Raw genomic sequence first — 18,513 nt, forward strand, 5'->3', positions numbered from 1 at the left:
GTGTCACACAACAAAGAGAGGACAAAATGGAAGGGCCCTTGCTTGACAGGCTAAAGGGCAGACAAGCTGCCCAGGACACACTTGTTCCTTTCTAGGGCCCTTATGTCAGGACACATGCCCTCCAGAAATGGGGAAAAGACACAGCCAGGAAAGGAGGCACTGTCTGAGCTGTCCCAGGAGATGGTCCTTGGCTCAGCCAGGGTAGCTGTGTGCGGCTGGAGGCAGAGGGGCCACAGCCGCCAGGCTCTGTAGGAACCCAGGCTGGGCTAGCACAAGGGGAGCATTCTTTGTCCCGTCAGGGATCTGAAACAGAGCCTGCAGCACGTGATTGCAGATAGCACAGCACGCCAACAGAGGCTTCCTTCACCCCTTCTCTGCGGATGGAACCAGTCAGCCCCACAGGGAAGCGGCTGCCCTCCCAGGAGACGGTCGGGCCACTGGCCATTCATCCACGCAGCATGGGGGTAGGGCAGGCCCTCTTCCACTTCCTGGGCACGAAGCACAGGCTAAAGACGCTGGGCAGAGTCCTGAATGCCCTATGTTTTGAGACTTTCTGTAGCCAGCGCTCTCATTCCAGCACAGCTGAAAGGAGTCCTCTGAACAGCATCACAGGCCTGGACCAAGCAGCAACATGCAGATGCACGAGGAACAGAGAGACACACACCCACCCCAGGAGCAGCAAGCCCCTCAGTCAAACATGTAAGTCACCACCAACACCAGGCACTGCCCTCTGCCTGCCCCCAGCTGTGGAGATGTCCAGAAGCCCTGCTCCCGCCCCTGTGAAAGGTGCCTGGGAAAACACATGGATGTCATAATATGCTGGTGAGAGGCTTCCCTGGGCAGGGGTGGAGACTGCAATCTTTCGCAATTGCTTAATATCTATTTTGCCAGGGCCCTTCGGGGGCATGAGCAAACTTCCTTTTCCTTTATCCTACTTCCTGCTCAGGCAGAAATCACCAAGGGCTGAAGAGCTAAGGCTGAGAGCTGAGGGCTCAACTCTCCAGCCTGGCCTGGGAGGCTGAGGAAATACCTGGGAGCCTCCAAGGTTAGCAATGGTTCTTGATTATCAGAACCTATCAAGACAGCTTTCTCCCAGGCTGAAAGGGAATGGTCAGTTCAAACACAGGAAAAAAAATAGGAGTGCAGGATAAAGGAAGGACAAACAACAGGTTATCTAGTTTGCTTTAATTAACACTGATTTTGGTTTTAAACATTCTATAAAAACAATATGAGATTAATTTTTTAAAATAAGGTTTTAGCTCACTGAACAGTACCATGATGGGCCAAGAGCAGGAAGGGGTATCATGTGAATTACTGGCTGTCCTGCTGGGTGTGACAGAGCAGAGAGTGACTCTGCAGGCCTCTGGCCCGTGAGGCACTGTAAGGACAGGAGATGTGGGGAGAGTCCTGTCACAGAGCCTAAGAAGTAGCTTCTAAACAATGTGATGGTTTCTGAATAATTTTTAAAAACCTACCTAGAAGCAAAAACATGGACTAGAAATTGTGCCTCCCGCTCAGTGCGTCCGATGCCATCAGGGTTTCCCTCCTGTTACCTTCCCGACAACATCTCTACCACATGCTGCTGCTCTGCACTGAGCCCATCCCAATTCTTCAGAGTTGCTCAGAATTCTCCATGAATTCTGCTACAAACTGAGCATCTTTAGGCTTAAAATCCAAATGCTCCAGAAACCTTACAACTTTTTTGTACCAGGGATTGAACTCACGACCTCGCACTTGCCAGGCAGGCACTTATGCTACTGAGCTAAATCCCCGGCCCTAAAACTTTTGAGTACTGATATAATGTTTTAAAAAGATAAAAAATCTTCTGGGTTTTACATTGTTTTTGAATTTCAGATTTTTTGGATTGGAACAGTCAACTGGTAAAAACAAATATCCTGAAATCCAACCCCCACTCCTAAATCTGAAACAGCCCTGGTCCCAAGTGTTTCGGATAAGGGACGCTTGACTTGAATTCCTGAGCCCTCTAGACTTCCTCCACTGCTCCCCAAGTGAGTTGCTCCCCAGCGATGCGGTCTCCTCCCCTCCTGCAGCCCTGCATGCATCCTTGGTTTGGGTTTTGCTGTGTCTGTCTGGGACCCCACCCAGGCCAGCCCTGGCAGGACCATGTGGCTCCACCTAACCTTTGCTCTGTGACACTCTCCTGGGGAAGAAGTCTCCTCAGTAAATCCAGAGTTAGGGAACAGGACCCGTGCCTCAAAGTCCAACCTCCTGAATCGGAATCAAGTGTGGGACCCAGAATCTGATGGTTAGAAAACCGATCCTACTCTGAATTGCGTTCAGTAAACTACACAGGACAAGTGACAAATCTCCAAAATCATTCTTGGTGTGCACACTTTCAAGGCAGCACTTTCACCTTCATGGTGGAAGTACTTATTTAGTAATCAGTCAGCCTCCTCCACTGCATGATGAACTGCTAGAAGACATGTTAGGTATGCAGACAAAAACCCGAAGAATTTTAGATTATAGTCTTTTTTAAAATGCTGATAGCATCTCGATAAAACAATTCAAAATACTGGGGGATTTGTTATTGCCCTCCCCCTAAACCACACTGAGATACAATAAACCCCCCAGGTTTATAAAAAATTTTGAAACAGTTTCTTACACAAGTAAGTAACCCCTCAAAGTCCTGGGCTCTAATGATTCTCATGCCTTAGCATCCTGGTAGCTACGACAAGTACTCTCCAACACGCTGGCTCCTCGGGTTTCAAATACTCACTGGATGAGCCACGATGCACTGTTTCACGTGTATCAAACCAGCAAAGAGTTTGGAAGGCAGGAGGCAAGAGCTTGAACTGCTTAAGATGGCTCTGTCGTCCACAATGCCATCCAGCTGGGCAAAGACCTTCTTCTTCAGCTCTAGGTTTTCTGGAACGCATTCCTGAAAAAGTACATTTAAAGGCTAATTCATGATCTTGGAACACAGCAAGGCCCTGAGCGAGGCACTGCATGTTCCCTGTGTTCCTAAAGGGATCTAGCTTAAAAAGCAGGGTTCAGGGCACATGACCCCAACATACAGCAGTTTGGATTTGAGAAAACAGCTAAAACAGGAATGTGTCCCTGACCTTTATTCCCCTTTCTTGGAAGCCAGCTTCAGTAAAGTTCTCTGCCTGCCCCCAGCAGGTCATAGGACCCTCACGTGAGTGGCATCCTCCCGGTAACAGAGGAAAAGAGCATCCTTGTCTCTGAAGACACAGGGCGCAGGAAGGATCCCAACACACCCCTGCTCATCTCCAGCTCGTGACCGCTGGGTCAGATGTCCTTGTGCAATTGCACTCTGTGCAGCTGTGCACTTGTCACCAACCAAACCTGAGAGTTCGGGACACAGACTTCCCCGTTTCTTTGGGTTTTCATTTCTCAAAGTTCCACGTCATGTAAAATTCCTTTTAAATAAACTGTACACGTTTCTCTTAATCATCTCAATTTTGTTAGAAAAGCCTCAGCCTTGAACCCCCAAGTGGTACAAGGAGATTACTTTTTCCCCCTACGAGAACCACCAGGGAAATTAAAGCATGGAAAAGATCACGCAACACATGAGAACTCCTCGCTTCTGGAAAGGGAGTGATCAGTATCCATCTTTTGTCCTTTTGTATAGGGCTGGAAATTCTCACCATCAAAAACCTGCTGGGGGAAGCTGGGGTAGGACTCAGTGGTAGAGCATCTGCCTAGCAAGTTAAGGTCCCAGTTTCAACCTCTGGCATCACAAGTAAGTAAATACGTAAGTAAATAAAGAAATGAAGTCTGTCAACCAAAAACCCTTGCCATAAAGAGTGCCACCTATCTGGGGACAGGTCCCACAGAGAACCCTCAGCAACAGCCCAGCAAACTGCTGCCAATCTCGGTTGTGCCATCATGCTTCTCCTGCCTTCTCCTGTCCTGACCATCAGATCACCAGGTCTACAAGAAAAAAAGCTTATCTTAGAATTAGCTCAGCAGTGTAAGTGCCTACCTGGCAAGCACGAGGTTGTGAGTTCGATCCCTGGTAACATTAAAAACAAAAGAAATCCCTGAGAATCCATCTCTAATTAGAAGCCCTTCTGAAAAAGACCTTTCTTTGTTTCTAATCACTGAAAATTACTTTAATAGGGTGGGGTGGAGCTAGAGAAATAAATTTGATTAATTACTGATGATAACTGTGGCTCAGAGATTCTAATTACAGAGCTGGGTGGGAGTGCTGCGATGACAGCCTCATACTTCATGGGCAGCCTGCCCACAGCAGGGTGTGGTCCCAACAGCCCAGGGCAGGCAGACCCCATCCCAGTGTGGATGCAGACTGGAAGCACCAGGGTCATCCCTGTACCTTTTTTGAAAGTCTATACAAACATAATATTGACTACCTCTCCTGTAGCAGCCACCTGTACCTCTGGGGATCACACCAGGGTAGGGTCTGGGCTCACCTGGGGCAACAGGATTTCAGCATCATGAGTCTCACTATGAGCCAATAAGCACTGGTCAACTGACAGGATCTTAGCTAAAAGCGCAACATCTCAGGTCCCCAGCCCAAACCTGCTGAGTCCGTCCTGGGGTGACAGTGCAGCCCATACATCTGCACTTTTAACAAGTATTCTAGTGACTCCCAAAGCTTGGGAAGCAAAATTCCAAGCTGTGGATCCAGTGTGAATTCTCACTACCCTTGAAAAAAAAATGGTTGTTCTCCACATTGGTGCCACCAAATGTAGCCAACAGGATGTTCTTTCTACCATCAAGTCAAAGTGCCCTCCTCCACCATACATGCCCTAAAGGGAAACAGAGGTCTACTGGCTTCATGGTCACTTTATGGCCTCTCACCACCTGGATAACTTCACTGAAATGCTAAGTTTCTCTATCATTTAAGATAGTGAAAATAACCAGAAGTGTGCAAGAATAGAAATTCAGTGTTGAAGTACTACTATAAATTGTATCAGAATCAATCCTCAAAAGTAAAGCAAATCTTTCCAAGTTTGATTTAACTTCATCTAATAGCTCATAATACTGCAGTCTCTAATATACTCAAACCAGCTATGTGGATGCAGGACACAGGAATTTATTTCTACATCATCTGCAAGATTTTTTAAAAAGATTTATTCAAAGGAGAGGTAGTCAATATTATGTTTGTATAGACTTTCAAAAAATATAATCAAGCCATGTGAAATTGTATTAAGAACAGAAGGTCACATAAGCACCACATTTCAAAGGCAAGAAAAAAAAATGGAGTCATTTAAGAACTGTAAAGCCCATTGTGTTAAATTTCCTTATCAAGTGGGGAAAAAGAACTACAGTGGCTGGCTGGACGTAGTGAGTCATTCCTGGATCAGTTAAGTCTGCAAGTTGGGTTAAGTTTAAATGGAGCCTTGTAGCCATGCCAGAGTCTAAGAACCATGCAGATCACGGGGGAGCGAATGAAAGGGTGGCGGTGAATGGCTGCATTGTGAAGCTGTCATGCAGATTCTCCCCTGAAATTCTATGCCTTTCTTCAGATCGTCTGATTATCAAAGAGGCAAGAAAACTTGAACCAGAGGAAACCCAAACCTGCTAGAATTATGTAAGAGTTTTCAGCAGCACTTTGGCTTGCAGGCGGTTTGTTCCTATTGCTGTTTTTAAGGGTCACCCACTTTTGTGGGAGGTGTCTGGCCTGGGCTGCCACACCTCTGGCGACACCACACTCTGAGGTCGCTCCTTACTTTTCACTCAGGCATCTGCTTGAGAACCGCTGATGCCACACACATCACAACTCCGTCCCTGGCCGGTAGCACATCCCTCATTGCGGAGAGGGTGCTGTCCTGCTTCTAAAGGCCTGTGAAGAAAGGCCAGGAAGAACGGCAGACACACAGATTGGCTTAGCGCAGCCCGGGTGCTCCGAGTCGCCTGCCATCTTCTCAGCTCGCCCTGCCTTTGGGGCCTTGCTGGAGAAAGCCGCAGTGTGCCGACTGCGCAGGCAGCAGTCTACTTGCCTTTGCCTCTGTCGGCTTCCGCAGCGCCTCTCAAGCACTGATGTTTGCTTGTCCACTCAGGTTTTGTTTTTAAGGGCAGAAGACACAACCCATGCATGCCCGGTTCTGACAAGCAAATCAAAATTCTGGGAAGTAAAGCATGATGAAATTTCCCCAGTATTCACAGTGTATGGAAAGGAGCTTCCTCGGCCTCCCTCGCACAAGCTCAAGCAGAAGCAGTAGGTGAGGTTAAATTTCAACACATCTCTTTCCTCTCCCTCCAGAAGGGAAAAAACTGATAATATTACAAGTATAACTAACTTTTTTTTTTTTTTTTTTTTTGGTACTGAGAATCAAACTCAGGACCTTGTGCTTGCCAGGCAGGTGCTTATGCCGTTAAGTTATATCCCCAGCCCTCATTCTTGCCTTTTTAGTCCTGAATAAATGTCCGTGTTTTATAGAAAGCACCCAGGTAGTTTAATTCATAAGGACCCTGCTTTGGAAAAGCAGCATAGCTGTGGTAAGTCAGCTTACTGACTCCTGAGGTAAGTAAACACTTTCTGAGCTGACCTGTTGCTATACAGCATATATTTTCCAAAAGTGTGTGAAATAAATGAAAAAGAAAATTGTGCTGAGCCTCCACCATCAATGTAGGCACTTTGAATAGGCATCCTGTCCCTAGAAGATCTACATTAGCTAAGGCAAAGTATCTGGAAGCCACCTTCAGTGTGCTCTCCCGCAAGAAAACCCAAACAGGAGACTTCAGTACTTCAGGTATCAACATGCAAAGAACTCCAGTGGCCAGTTTTAAAGGGGAGGAAGAGAGGGCAGGAAAGGACAGGGGAGCCACACTCCTGCTGAATCACAGCAGCAGGAAACTCACTCTCAGGGAGGATGAAAGCGCTCTGCACTCCGGAGGTCACTGGTCTAATCTCTGTAACCATCTGTGGAATTAACACTGTGGGTTCCTTTTCAACTTTGTCTTTCCTAAGAGCACAATCTCTAAATTCTGCCAGATTAACAGACTGCTATGACCTCACTTCTCCAGAGGCAGACGTGAGGGTGTGGGAGCTGTGCGAGGAGCAAGCCGGGAGGAAGCAGAAGAGGCCGTGCTCGTCCAGAGGACAGAGTGCGATGTGCTAAGGAAAAAGAAAAGGAGCAGTACCGTGCTTTTCTACCTCACAGGTGGTCGGTGGCACCGTGCCCTATCTGAGGGCTCGTTTTCTTTCCTTAAAAATCAAATTTAAAAAATGGAAAGCCTATTATAAATATTAAAGCTATCTCTACAGTTATCCAGGACAAATTCTACCCAATCCAGAGAGGCCTTTCCGCAGTGAAGCTCAGCGTAGAGTGTATTCAGGAGCTGACGTCCCGAGGCTCAGGTGTTCCCCCTTCAGGGATCACCTCTGTCAGCTTTCAGGAGCAGCCCTTTCTTGGTGACTGTGAGAGACCCCAGGGCACAGCATGCACAGGTGTCGACACCACCTGCTCATGTGACTGTGTCACAGTACTTTCCTAATTCCAGTGATATTCTAGGGTATCATCCTCATTCCAAGAATATGTTAGTTTCTTTTATGAAATCATTTATTTAGAATTTAAATGCCTGACATGATACAATAATGCAATTAAAAATAGTTCACAAAAGCCTGCAAAATTACCACATAGTTTTATTGCACTTCTAACAATGCTAATGAGAAAGAAGTACGATCATTTTTAAAAGCCAGGGTTTTTCTGCTTTTAAACATGGTTAGGAATAGCATGAAACAAAACTGGGGAAACCTTCTTGACATAACAACTGAAAGCTTTTGTTTTGTTTTGTTTTTTGTCTTTTTGAGATAGCGTCTCACTATGCAGGCTGGCCTCGAGCTTACTTTGTAGCCCAGGCTGATCTCAAACTTACAATCCTCCTGCCTCAGTCTCCCAAGTGCTGGGATTACAGGTGTGCGCCACCACGCCCCGTTATGAGGAATGAATTTTTAAGAAAAATGAAAGCAGAAGGATTTTTGTAACTCACAGTAGCTATCACAATTATCAGCGAGCAATAGCTTTGAGCTGTATTTGCTAATTGAGACTCTGTGAGAACTACGTAAGTTATTTTTATTGACCTGTTTTTCTGTTTCTAGACTAGACACGTTAAGGCATTTCCATCAGTGACCTCTGTTCATGGTGAGGTGATTTACAAAGCTACAGAGAGCAGAGGGTGAGCTGCTTATGGTTTTGGGGGGAAAAAAGCCAATGAAGTTAAACTTTTTTAACTGAGAGAAATTTAACAGAGCCTTAATAAACATATTTTGTTATTGTTTTACATAAGACAGCTTTCTGTATTTGGCGTACAGTATGTTCTTAGGATAAAAAAACTCAGGTGTATTTTTTTAGTACTGGTACCATAAACCTAACTTCACTTGTGACCATAATTTTCAATCATAAAACAAGCGTAGCCTATTTTCAACAGGAATAACATCTTCAAGTCAATAGTTGCATGTATCTTAGGTCCATCTGTCCACAGTGGAAAGGAAAAGTGAGGCCATTTGTGCCTATGTTGCAAAAATGCAACATAGTTTGTTAAAAAGTTGTTCTAAAGGCAGTTTTTCTCAAAGTGATTCACTCTCTCTCGAGGCTAGTATAAGAAGTTGTGGTAAACGGAAAACTGGTATTTTAAGTATAGAGCTTTTCAAGCTTAGCTGTACTTACAGGCTTCAGGTAAAAAAATTCATAGCTCTTTCTAGGAGGCATTCTGGCTATTTCCATGAGTTTTTAAAAATCTACATGGTGTTTTTTTTGTTTTTTGTTTTTTGTTTTTTTACCCAAAGCACTAGTTTTCCTGACAGTAAGAGGTTATGTTCCCCACTTTCCTGATTCCTCTCTTAGTTGCTCAAACTCTCTTCCTTATCCATGTCACTAAAAACACCAAACTCTTGCTGTCCTTTTTAAAAGAGATTTTTGATGCTGCCCATTATAATGAACATTTGTTTCATTTTATTTTAAATTTGTTTTCTCCTTATAAAATGCAATCAAGTTACCTTTTCCATAATGGTCCTTATTTGATCTTTTCTGCAGCTAACGAGCTCTTAATACAAATGGTGACTCTGGTCTTGTATTTTCAATGTGATTCTTTGCTCTGTGGCAATGAGTCTATGTTCAGGGCATGGAAAGTGAATGAATGGATATTACGATGGCCATATAACTGCCCCAGGTCCTTGACATTGAGCCCTCCCTTCCCAGGGCACATCAGGTGGGGTGAGTACCTGCTTGGCAAGTACAAGATCATGAGTTCGATCCCTGGTACCAAAAATAAACAAACAAATAAATAAATCAGAATTTTTCTCCTGCAAGACGGGTCATAAAAGCTATATTTCCCTTGCCTTGAGCTGGCTATAAAGAAATCCCAACCCCACCTTGTATGATCCTGGGTCACAGGCCCTCCTTATTCCAATGGGGTCCTGCCCCACACCCTGGAGGCAGGGGCCACACAGAGGCAGGGCAAAGGCTGGTAGCACAGGGTTACATTCTTTTTGTCTGATCACATTTTCAGATGGTTGTTCATGCTTCAATCATGCCAATACAATGACCCATAAAAGCTCAAATGACAGGTTCTGGGAGCTTCTGGACAGCAAGAAATCTGGAGGGTTCTGGAGGAGCAGCTCTGGAGAGGGTGGAGACCTGTCTACCAGCTCCTCTCCCCCACACTCCTGTCATGCATCCCTTTACCTGCCTTCTTTGTAACATATGTTATAATAAGCCAGTAAATGTGTCTGCTGGGCTTTCGTGAGCCACTGACCAAATTAACCAACCAAGCCCCTGGGATCTGGGACCAGCTGCTCTGCTGGTTGGGGGACTGGACGCTGTCTCTAGGTGGGTGGTGTCAGACCTGATGCAAGAGGAAGCCAGCTGGTGTCTGCTGCTGCAGTGTGGGCTGCTTGCTGGAGCAGGGCAGGTCTAGAGAATAGAAGGAAAAAGGACCCCTTGGTTGTGACCAGCATCATCCTCTATGTAATAACAGTCCTGATGTTTTACTTCCCGTTAGGAAAGATAATGGGCAAATTAGAAAAAGAAAATTAATTTAAAGGTATATATGTATTTCTTTATTGATCTGTGTATTGAAAACTGATCTTTAGCCTATAACAGAACTGAACTAAAATTAGCATTCTATCAGCTTTCCCCATACGTAACCACAGGGCCACCAAACAGAGAAAATGTCTTTGACCTTGAAAACAAAAGTGGATAGGCAATTCTATGTGAATATTTTCTGAGAGAAAGAGACAGACAGACAGAGACAGAGACAGTACTAATAAATTTTCTCCCACAAACTGATGAAGACTTCTGGTTCTGGCATGTGGATAGACTAGAAAACTAAGTATTTCTGGATACTTCTGTATAAAACAAATTATCCTTTGAAAAGAAGAGCTGAGCTGTCAGGAAAGTAAGGAAAAGCACCAGGTGGGTAAACAAGGAAACTGAAAATCAAAGCAGTCAGCATAAAAGCCAGGCTAGGACCACTGGGTAGGGAGGAGACGCCAGTGTCTGGAGTAAGGGATCAAAAGCTTCAGGAAAGGGTGAAACCATGAGTCTCATGATTCAAGGAACTGGAACCAAGATCTGTAAGACACACCCAGGACCCTCAGAGGCTGCATTTTTAGGGAGCTGGTCCAAGAGTTTAGACAAACAGCCCACCTGCTGAGTGTACAAGCTGGTCTAGGCCTGGGCTCTACCTAGGAAGGAGGGTAAATTAGGGTGTATGTCCAAATTTCACCCAGGGTGGCAGCACTCAGAGTTATACCACAGAAGGGGTCTGGACACTCCCCAATCAAAAAAGTAACACCAAGTTGTCCTTAGGCTATTGCCAAGCTCAACAGAGGTAAGTACAGGCCCTGGAGGGATACTTTCTAAAAGAGGCCACTTCATTCTTCAGTTTCACAAAGGAACAGCCCTACTGAAGAAAATGCACAATCCAAAATTATAAAATACATGAAGCCACCTAGACAGAACAAAGAGGATCTGATAGCAAAAAGTTCAGATAGCTATAAAGGGAGATACCAATATAGTAAGAAAAGCATCAAAAGGAGTAAATCTTTAGAAAAAGCACTAGAGGAAATTCCGGAAATTAAAGTCAATGCAATTTTTAAAATGTAATAAAATCATAAGCATAGCTAAAAAGCAAATTACTAACTAGAATGGAGTTAAGGAAATCACACAAAGACAAAATCTGTACAACAAAAACAGCAATCAAGAAGGCGAGCAAACATGTCCATCACTGTGGTACAACATTTCAACATGGCTCTCAAGTAGAGACAGGACAAGCATAAAGCATTCAGAAAGCACATGGCAGAAATGAAAGCACCATAGCTTTGACCTACTGGACATACAAAGAGCTGGGACCCATCCCTAAGAAATATACATTCTTGAGTTTCAAGAACTCAAGGCATATTTATAGAATGCCTATATTAGGCAATAACGCAGACTGCAATAATTTCAAAGATTCATATCACACAAACCAGCTTCTACCACAGTGCAATTAAGACAAAATTAATTTTAAAAATTAACCCATACTCTTGGAAATTTAAAATGAACTTATAAACAGCTCATGGATCAAAGGTGATCATTATAGTTGTGCAATAACCAAAATACTGTTTATTAAAATTTGAAGAGCAGAAATCAATAGAATACATGCTGAACGCAAGGAATCATTGCAAAATTAGTTCTTTTAAAAAGACCGATAAGATTGGCAAGTCTCTGGATATGTCTCCTGTATCTGTAAGACATAATAGCTTAAGCTGCTCCGCTGCCCACTGTCTTCATGGGGATGCTTCACAGGGACCTCAAATTGACCTCATCTGATCCCCACTTCCAGTGCCAGTTCGACTATAAACCTCCCATAGAGAAAGCAAACCTTTAAATACACTATTAATGTAATGACCTATAAGAAAATTGCACCGTAATTCTAGTCCTTTGCCCACAAAGTACTGGGCCCGCACTAGTAAGTCTTACTAGTTTGTGAAGTATTTGTACATTAAATTCATGAGATAAAAAATTGTAAAATCAGCACTATGGATTATATCATCATAATGCCAAGCAATACATTTTTACTGAAAATTTTTCTAATTATCTACAGATTATTATATACTTAATGATACTTAAGGCCATTAGCCACCCCAATAGAGATGAATGTAGGGTTATGAATAAACATGGTACAAACTCCAGAAGCTTTTTATTTCTGTATTTTAAAAGGTTGTATCTCATATACAGGAGAAAACAAAATATTGGTCTCAGAGTTGAGTACTTGCCTAGAGCGTAGGATTCAATCTCCAGCACAGCAATAACAAAAAGAAAATGATCATCATACAACTCATATTGAGGACTAACATGGAGAAATGGTCAGATATAAACAAACACCAGTAGTATAAAACAGAACTCAAACATACAGAGATTGTATTTATATATTTTTTTGTTTGTGGTTATATTTGTAGTTCCCAGGATATCATCTGATACAAATAAGATGTTCAGTGAGCAACTGTCAAATCAATTAATGAATGAAAAATGCTGTGATTGTTGCAGCTGATTTCATGCATTGTTCCCAGACTTGCTCATTTTACTCATTTACTCTCCCCAACCCTAACCCCACTACATTACTTCAGAGGAAATGGCTCAAGTCAGCTGAAGGAAGAAACACGAGACATAGCCCTGGCATCCAGTAGCCTACAGGGCAATCCCAGGCAATCCTGAACCCACATGTTTAAATATACTCTTCCCAGCCACTGACTGAAAGTCTGTTCTTATCCTGTGTTTCCACTGACCTAAGTATAGTAAATGAATTCAGTGATGGACCTTGAGACGATCTGAGTCTAAAACGGACAGACAGAACACAAAGCCTGGCATCAATGCATGCATTCATCTGCCAAGGAACTCTGCAAGGTTAAATGGACAAGCCACTGTCTGCTTGTAAAAAACCATGTCCTCAAGGGGCTGAGAGACACAGAACAAGTCACTGTAACAGTGCAGGCAGCATGTGCTAACAGTGCAGGCAGCATGTGCTGTAACGGAAGTAACCGAAGGCCAGAAACGTTCTAACTAAAACTAAGCACAATCCTAGAAATGGGGCAAGAGGAAGGGAAAGAGAAAGAAAGGTGGGAAGAAAGGGAATGAGGCAGAGAGGGAAAAAAGGAGAGCACAGTACACCAATGAACACCAGAATGGAACAGAAGCAGTGAAGTGATAATTTCCAAAACTGATTAAGCAAATTACTATAAAATGAGTATGAGAACTTAGCCATCAAGAATGAGATACAAGGTCATTAAAACCAGCCAACTTTCTGTTTCCATTGGTTGTATCATGTAGTATCTTATTGGATTTTATCATGTGTGGTAGTACAAACAATTTTTTATGGACAAGAAATAATATAGTAACCATTGTTCGTTTTCTGTTATTTGGTTCTGAATGCCCTGTAATACTTTCATTCTCTTGAATGGTTTTATATTATTTTGTTATGTTTGATACCATTGTGTATGAAGGTATGCTCAACTATTTCAAGGAAAGAGACATTATGGTAGCTACTGTTATATCGGGTTGTCTTATGGTGAAATACTGACAGTGTTGCTTAAATTGTTCTGTTCTCATCTGCTTTATGTCCTCTATTACCTTAATCTCTTTAAAATAAAAAATTTTTTTAAAAACAGCCAACTTATTCAGTATTTAATGGATGGGAAAATACACAACATCCAATGGTAGGGGATAAAGAATATAACAGTCCTTAAAATTTTATGAAATGTACATAAAATAGTAGAAGGAAATGCACAAAAGAGTAATAGAGAAGTAGACGTACTAATATTTTTCTTTATTTTTTTTTCAATTTTCCAAGTTCATTCAATTATCATAAGCTATTTATACAATCAGAAATGCTGATTTTTAAATGCAGGATATGATTTTGTATTACAGAAAGATTAACATTGTGTTATAGTACATAATTTTATGAATCACCCCTCAGTGTACATAAGGGGATGGGATCTAGCACCCTTCCTGACACCAATACCTATGAAGGCTCCTTCATAAAGTGGCTAGGTAGACCCTACACACACCCTCCTGTGTGCACAGAATACCTCTATATTATTTATAAAGCCCAATGCAATGTGAATGCTATGAAAATAATTATTATACTGTACAGTTCAGGGTATGACAATCCAAATCCAGCTTATTACACAAGACATAGTTTATTCCCCAACTGCTTCTGATCTGGGTTGGCTGCCTCCTCAGATGTGGAACTTATGGATACAGAGGACCGATTGTATTTGAAAAGAATGGGAAGAAGTACCCAATACTATCAAGATAATGGTCTCAGAATTATGAGATTAAAAGTTACTATTTCCCTCTGTTTTCAATACTTTGATATTAACCATAAGGCAGGGCAGTGATTAAGAACAGTGGCAAACACAGTGCAGGGCCTGAGATCCCTCCTTATCTGCCCAGGCTTGTGTACTCTGGGAGAAATCACAGACTCATGGGGAACAAGAGCTCTATCTGTGATGCACAGAGTATCTGGCAGCATGAGTCCCCAGCCCCATAGGAGTGATGCGAAGGGAGATCTGGGTGTGTTCAATAGCTGAGAACTCAGAGCTTAGCACAAATATTTTATAACTGATTACAAGCAAAACCACCTGCCCTTTGCCCCAGAAGGAGCTCTGTCTTCCAAGGCTGTTAGTTATACAAACATCCTTGAAAAAAACGGTCCTAGATCAAAGGGGTACTTGTGTACCTCTGCTTACAAAAAGTGCAGAAACCCAAGACTCGACATGGAGAACCAGCACAGCATCCTTCCAAGCAGCCAGCCCTCCACATCATTGAGAAAAAGTGGTTTTTAGGCTCTTATCCCCAAATGCACTAAAACAAAAAGATAATAAATAGTAGTGTCTTGGCCCATAGATAAGTTTGAGGATTGACTAAACTTCTAGACCAGTTCTAAATCTTTAGTCTAAGAAAGGAAAGCACTTCCTTCCTTCCTTCTTTCCTTCCTGCCAAGGATTTTGAAAGGTTTCTCCAGTGCTAAGGCTCTAATCAATGCAAAGCTCATCCTGACAAACAGGTGAGAACACACACCCCACTTACAGGTATGTATTACTCAGAGCTTCTAGGCGAGCAAAATTACAATCCTTGACTTAAAAAAATAACGACTTCTGAAGCTATGAGTCACAAGTCTTAAAAGAGGATGAGTTATGTTTTGAGAACTGAGAACTTGTGTCAGCAACTTTTCACCCTGCCACTGATCACCACTTGACTTGCTGGTCTAGCTGGTTCTAACTTTCTGCTCCGTTGGGGAGCTCAATTCCCTCAACAAAGAAAAACCTCTCCTCTTTCAAACATGTACAAGTACAAATGTATATCACTGGGATCTTTTCCCCAGCTATCCACATCATTAAGTCAGTTTGCTACAGGACCAAAAAGAAAAATAAAACAAAATCTACTAAAAGCCCTTGGCCAAAAAATTAGCAAACTAATTAAGCATGTGGTATGTGCCTATATATCTCAGCTTTTTGGAAGGCAGAGGCAAGCCCAGTGTCTTTGAAGCTTTCCACAGTACACAAGTGGAATTTGTTATGCAGTTATACATGTCTCATTATTGCATTCACTTAGCAGTATTACTGGCTGTAGATATCTAGAAAGTGAGCTCAAAGACTACAGTAGTGATTAATAATGTCTATACATCTGCCTTTCATTTAATCCAACAAGTCACAGAAAAATTCCTTGGTATTCCCACGATACACCAGCTGAAAATTAACTTTACCAAGTGCCAAAAAGAAGTCTTTGATTTACAGCAAAACCACTTTATAATGTAGCTTGACAATGATCATTTCTTTTAGGTGCTCTAGAAAGACAACCAGGAGCTGAACTATTTTGTTCCATATTGCAAATGCTATTGGTGCTGAGGACAGATTGGTTACTGCTGTCTCAGTCAACCCTTCCAGTATGGAATGTGGCCCAGTGACTTCCCAGTTTAAGTGGCAACAGGAAAACTAGAGGAAACAACTGGTATAATTGAGCTTACTTGTTACATTAAAGATGAACCCAAATTCTGATTCCTTCAATATGAAGTAGAAATACTAAAGTTTTAATTCACTGAGATGACTGGAGATAGGAGTCAAAATACAGTTCCTTTACTGAGCTGAACTAAAAGGAATTGAACCTAAAATCTGTACCCCTGAGTATACATACTCCGCCCCCAGGAAAGCCAGGAGCACTGAATAGGCACCCTCAAGCACCAGGGACAGGATCCCTATCCAAGAGGAAGGCTAAACCAGGCTCTTCTCTAGGTTGAGAGGAATTAAATATGTAGCACGTAACTGATGAATACTTCCTGAAGGGGGAGAGAAGGACAACATGGAACAAGATCCTCTATGAGGGAAGTGCAAAGGGAAAACCAAAACTCAAGAATACAGCAGAATCCGAGGCAGAAAACCTCACAGGATCCTCTAGCCAGCCAGTCCTCATCTTAGACACACAGCATTACCAGAAGAACTGGAAATCTTTAGTGCACCTAGGGTAACCAATACAACTACAAACTTCAAAACATGCGGGGGCTGGGGGTTTAGCTGGGGGCTGGGGGTTTAGCTCAGCGGCATAAGCACCTGCCTTGCAAGCAGGCAGTCGCGAGTTCGATCCCCGGTACCGATAAAAATGAAAAAGACAAAAACCAACCAAACAAACAAACAAACAAAACTTGCGACTCCTAACTGGATTAACTCAAATCCCCACAATGAAAGCCTAGCAGCAGTAAAGGTGAACCAGCTCTCAGACATTAAAAACTCTTTACCTCAGCCCAAGATGGCTCAGAATTCAAAAGTGAAAAAGTCAGAGGCATATGAAAGGGCAAGACGAAACAACACCCAGAAGACAAAGCGATCATTAAAAGTGGACTCAGATATAGGAACAATCTGATGGCAAATTTTAAATTATTATGATTGATATGCTAAAGGCACTAATGAAAAGTGTGGACAACACGCAAAATCATATGAGCAATTTCAGCAGAAAAACAGAAACTACTGGAAATACCTAGCAGAATACTAAACTGATAAAGTCACGCACATAAAGAATGTCTTTGACCAGTTACCCATGGCAGCATCATGGTAAAGAATCTGTAAATTAAAGACTGGATTAGTTACCTGAAAGCATTCAGCATGAAAAACAGAGAGCAAAAATACTGACTCAAGACAGCATTTAAGACCAGCATAAAAATATCAAGTTATCTACATATATGTGATTGGGATCCCAGGACAAGAGACAAAAAAATGGGGCAGTTGAAAAATTAAAAGAAATAATGCCTAAGAATATTACAAAACTAGTGAAAGTCACCAAGTGCCAGGTCCAGGATGTTCAAGAAACACAAAGGAGAATAAATATTATATCCCTTTAAAAACTCCCACATGGTTTGATATATTATACTGAAATTACCAGGAACAGAAGACAGAGGAATACTGAAGACAGAGGAAAAAGTCACATATATAAAAAATGGGGTAAGAATTCCATTAGAATTTTTCTTAGAAATCATGCAACATAGACAACAACAGATTGATATCCTCAAGTGCTGAAAGAAAAAAGTGTGATATTTATGCACACACAATGGAATACTCCACCATAAAGAAGGACAAACCTGAGTCATCTGAAGGAAAACGGATGCACCTTGAGCCTATAGTGTTAAGTGAAACAAATCAGACACACAAGCTTAAATATCCCATGGTTTCTCTCATATGAGAAACCCAACACATAAATGAAGAGAAAAATAGTATATAATAAGCAGTAGGCAGATGGATTTTTTCAGACAAGAGGGTGATCAAGAGATGGAGGAAGGATGTGGAGGGAAAGGATAAAAAATAAAGAATTGCGATATGTCATGCACATGTACATCATCAACTGTGATACAAGTATATACTGATAAAAAGGGAAAATGGTCAAGCTAAAATTCTGTACTCAGTGAAAATGTCTTTTAAAAATGAAGAAATAAGTGCTTCTAAGAAAACTAACAACTCACTCTGCATATTTAATGCATCTACAAAAGTTTAAAGGAAAGTCTTTAGGCAAAAAGAAAAAAGATACAGAAAAGACAGAAAATGGAATTAACATAAGCAAAAAACATTAGAAATAGAATAAGGTAAGACTAATGTTTCCTCTAAGCTATAACTGATGAGCCAAAGCTAAAATAGTTGCAATCTATTACAAATGCACATGTAAATGTTAATGTAAGGTAACATAGTATGAATAATGCAAAGCACCACAGAAATACTTAAACGTAGACTCTGAGGAACTAAAGATGTATTCTTTAAATACTACTGACATACTTTTTTTTAAAAAAAGGAGCATAGGGCTGGGGATTTAGCTCAGTGGCACAAGCACCTGCCTTGCAAGCAGGCAGTCGTGGGTTCGATCCCCAGTACCGATAAAAAGGAAAAAGACAAAAAAAAAAAAAAAAAAAACCCTCTATGGAAAAAAGGAGCATAAGTTGGGATGAAACAGAATCATGGAAATAATCAATGAACACAAATGCAGAAAAACTGCAAACACGATGTAATATTTAAGCCATCTCTATTAATAATCAGAATACATGTGA

At 42.0% G+C, this 18,513-nt stretch overlaps 1 protein-coding gene and 1 long non-coding RNA gene across 5 annotated transcripts in view; one reads left to right on the forward strand and one right to left on the reverse strand.

Moving 5' to 3' along the window:
- Cryl1 (crystallin lambda 1) overlaps positions 1 to 18,513 on the reverse strand; it is a 146,056-nt gene that overhangs the window by 23,286 nt on the left and 104,257 nt on the right. Inside the window, exon 4 of one of the 2 annotated variants that reach the window (XM_003477233.4) lies at positions 2,738 to 2,899. The exons of the other annotated variant lie outside the window; for it this stretch is intronic. Within the exon in view, the coding sequence (XP_003477281.2) occupies positions 2,738 to 2,899 (162 nt within the window). The remainder of the gene's footprint in view (positions 1 to 2,737; positions 2,900 to 18,513) is intronic. 2 annotated transcript variants of the gene reach the window in all.
- Positions 383 to 13,596, forward strand: LOC134471949 (uncharacterized). Of its 3 annotated transcripts, none has more exons than XR_010041712.1 (4): positions 383 to 699; positions 3,614 to 3,724; positions 3,810 to 6,170; positions 6,944 to 13,596. It is a non-coding gene; the product is annotated as an uncharacterized LOC134471949 (long non-coding RNA). The 3 variants fall into 3 exon arrangements; XR_010041714.1 differs by having other exon boundaries at positions 6,009 to 6,170; XR_010041713.1 differs by lacking the exon at positions 3,810 to 6,170.

Source organism: Cavia porcellus, unplaced genomic scaffold (assembly GCF_034190915.1).
Source record: "Cavia porcellus strain 051 isolate PalLab524CR breed Dunkin Hartley unplaced genomic scaffold, mCavPor4.1 scaffold_21, whole genome shotgun sequence".
In the NCBI taxonomy this organism is placed as follows: domain Eukaryota; kingdom Metazoa; phylum Chordata; class Mammalia; order Rodentia; family Caviidae; genus Cavia; species Cavia porcellus.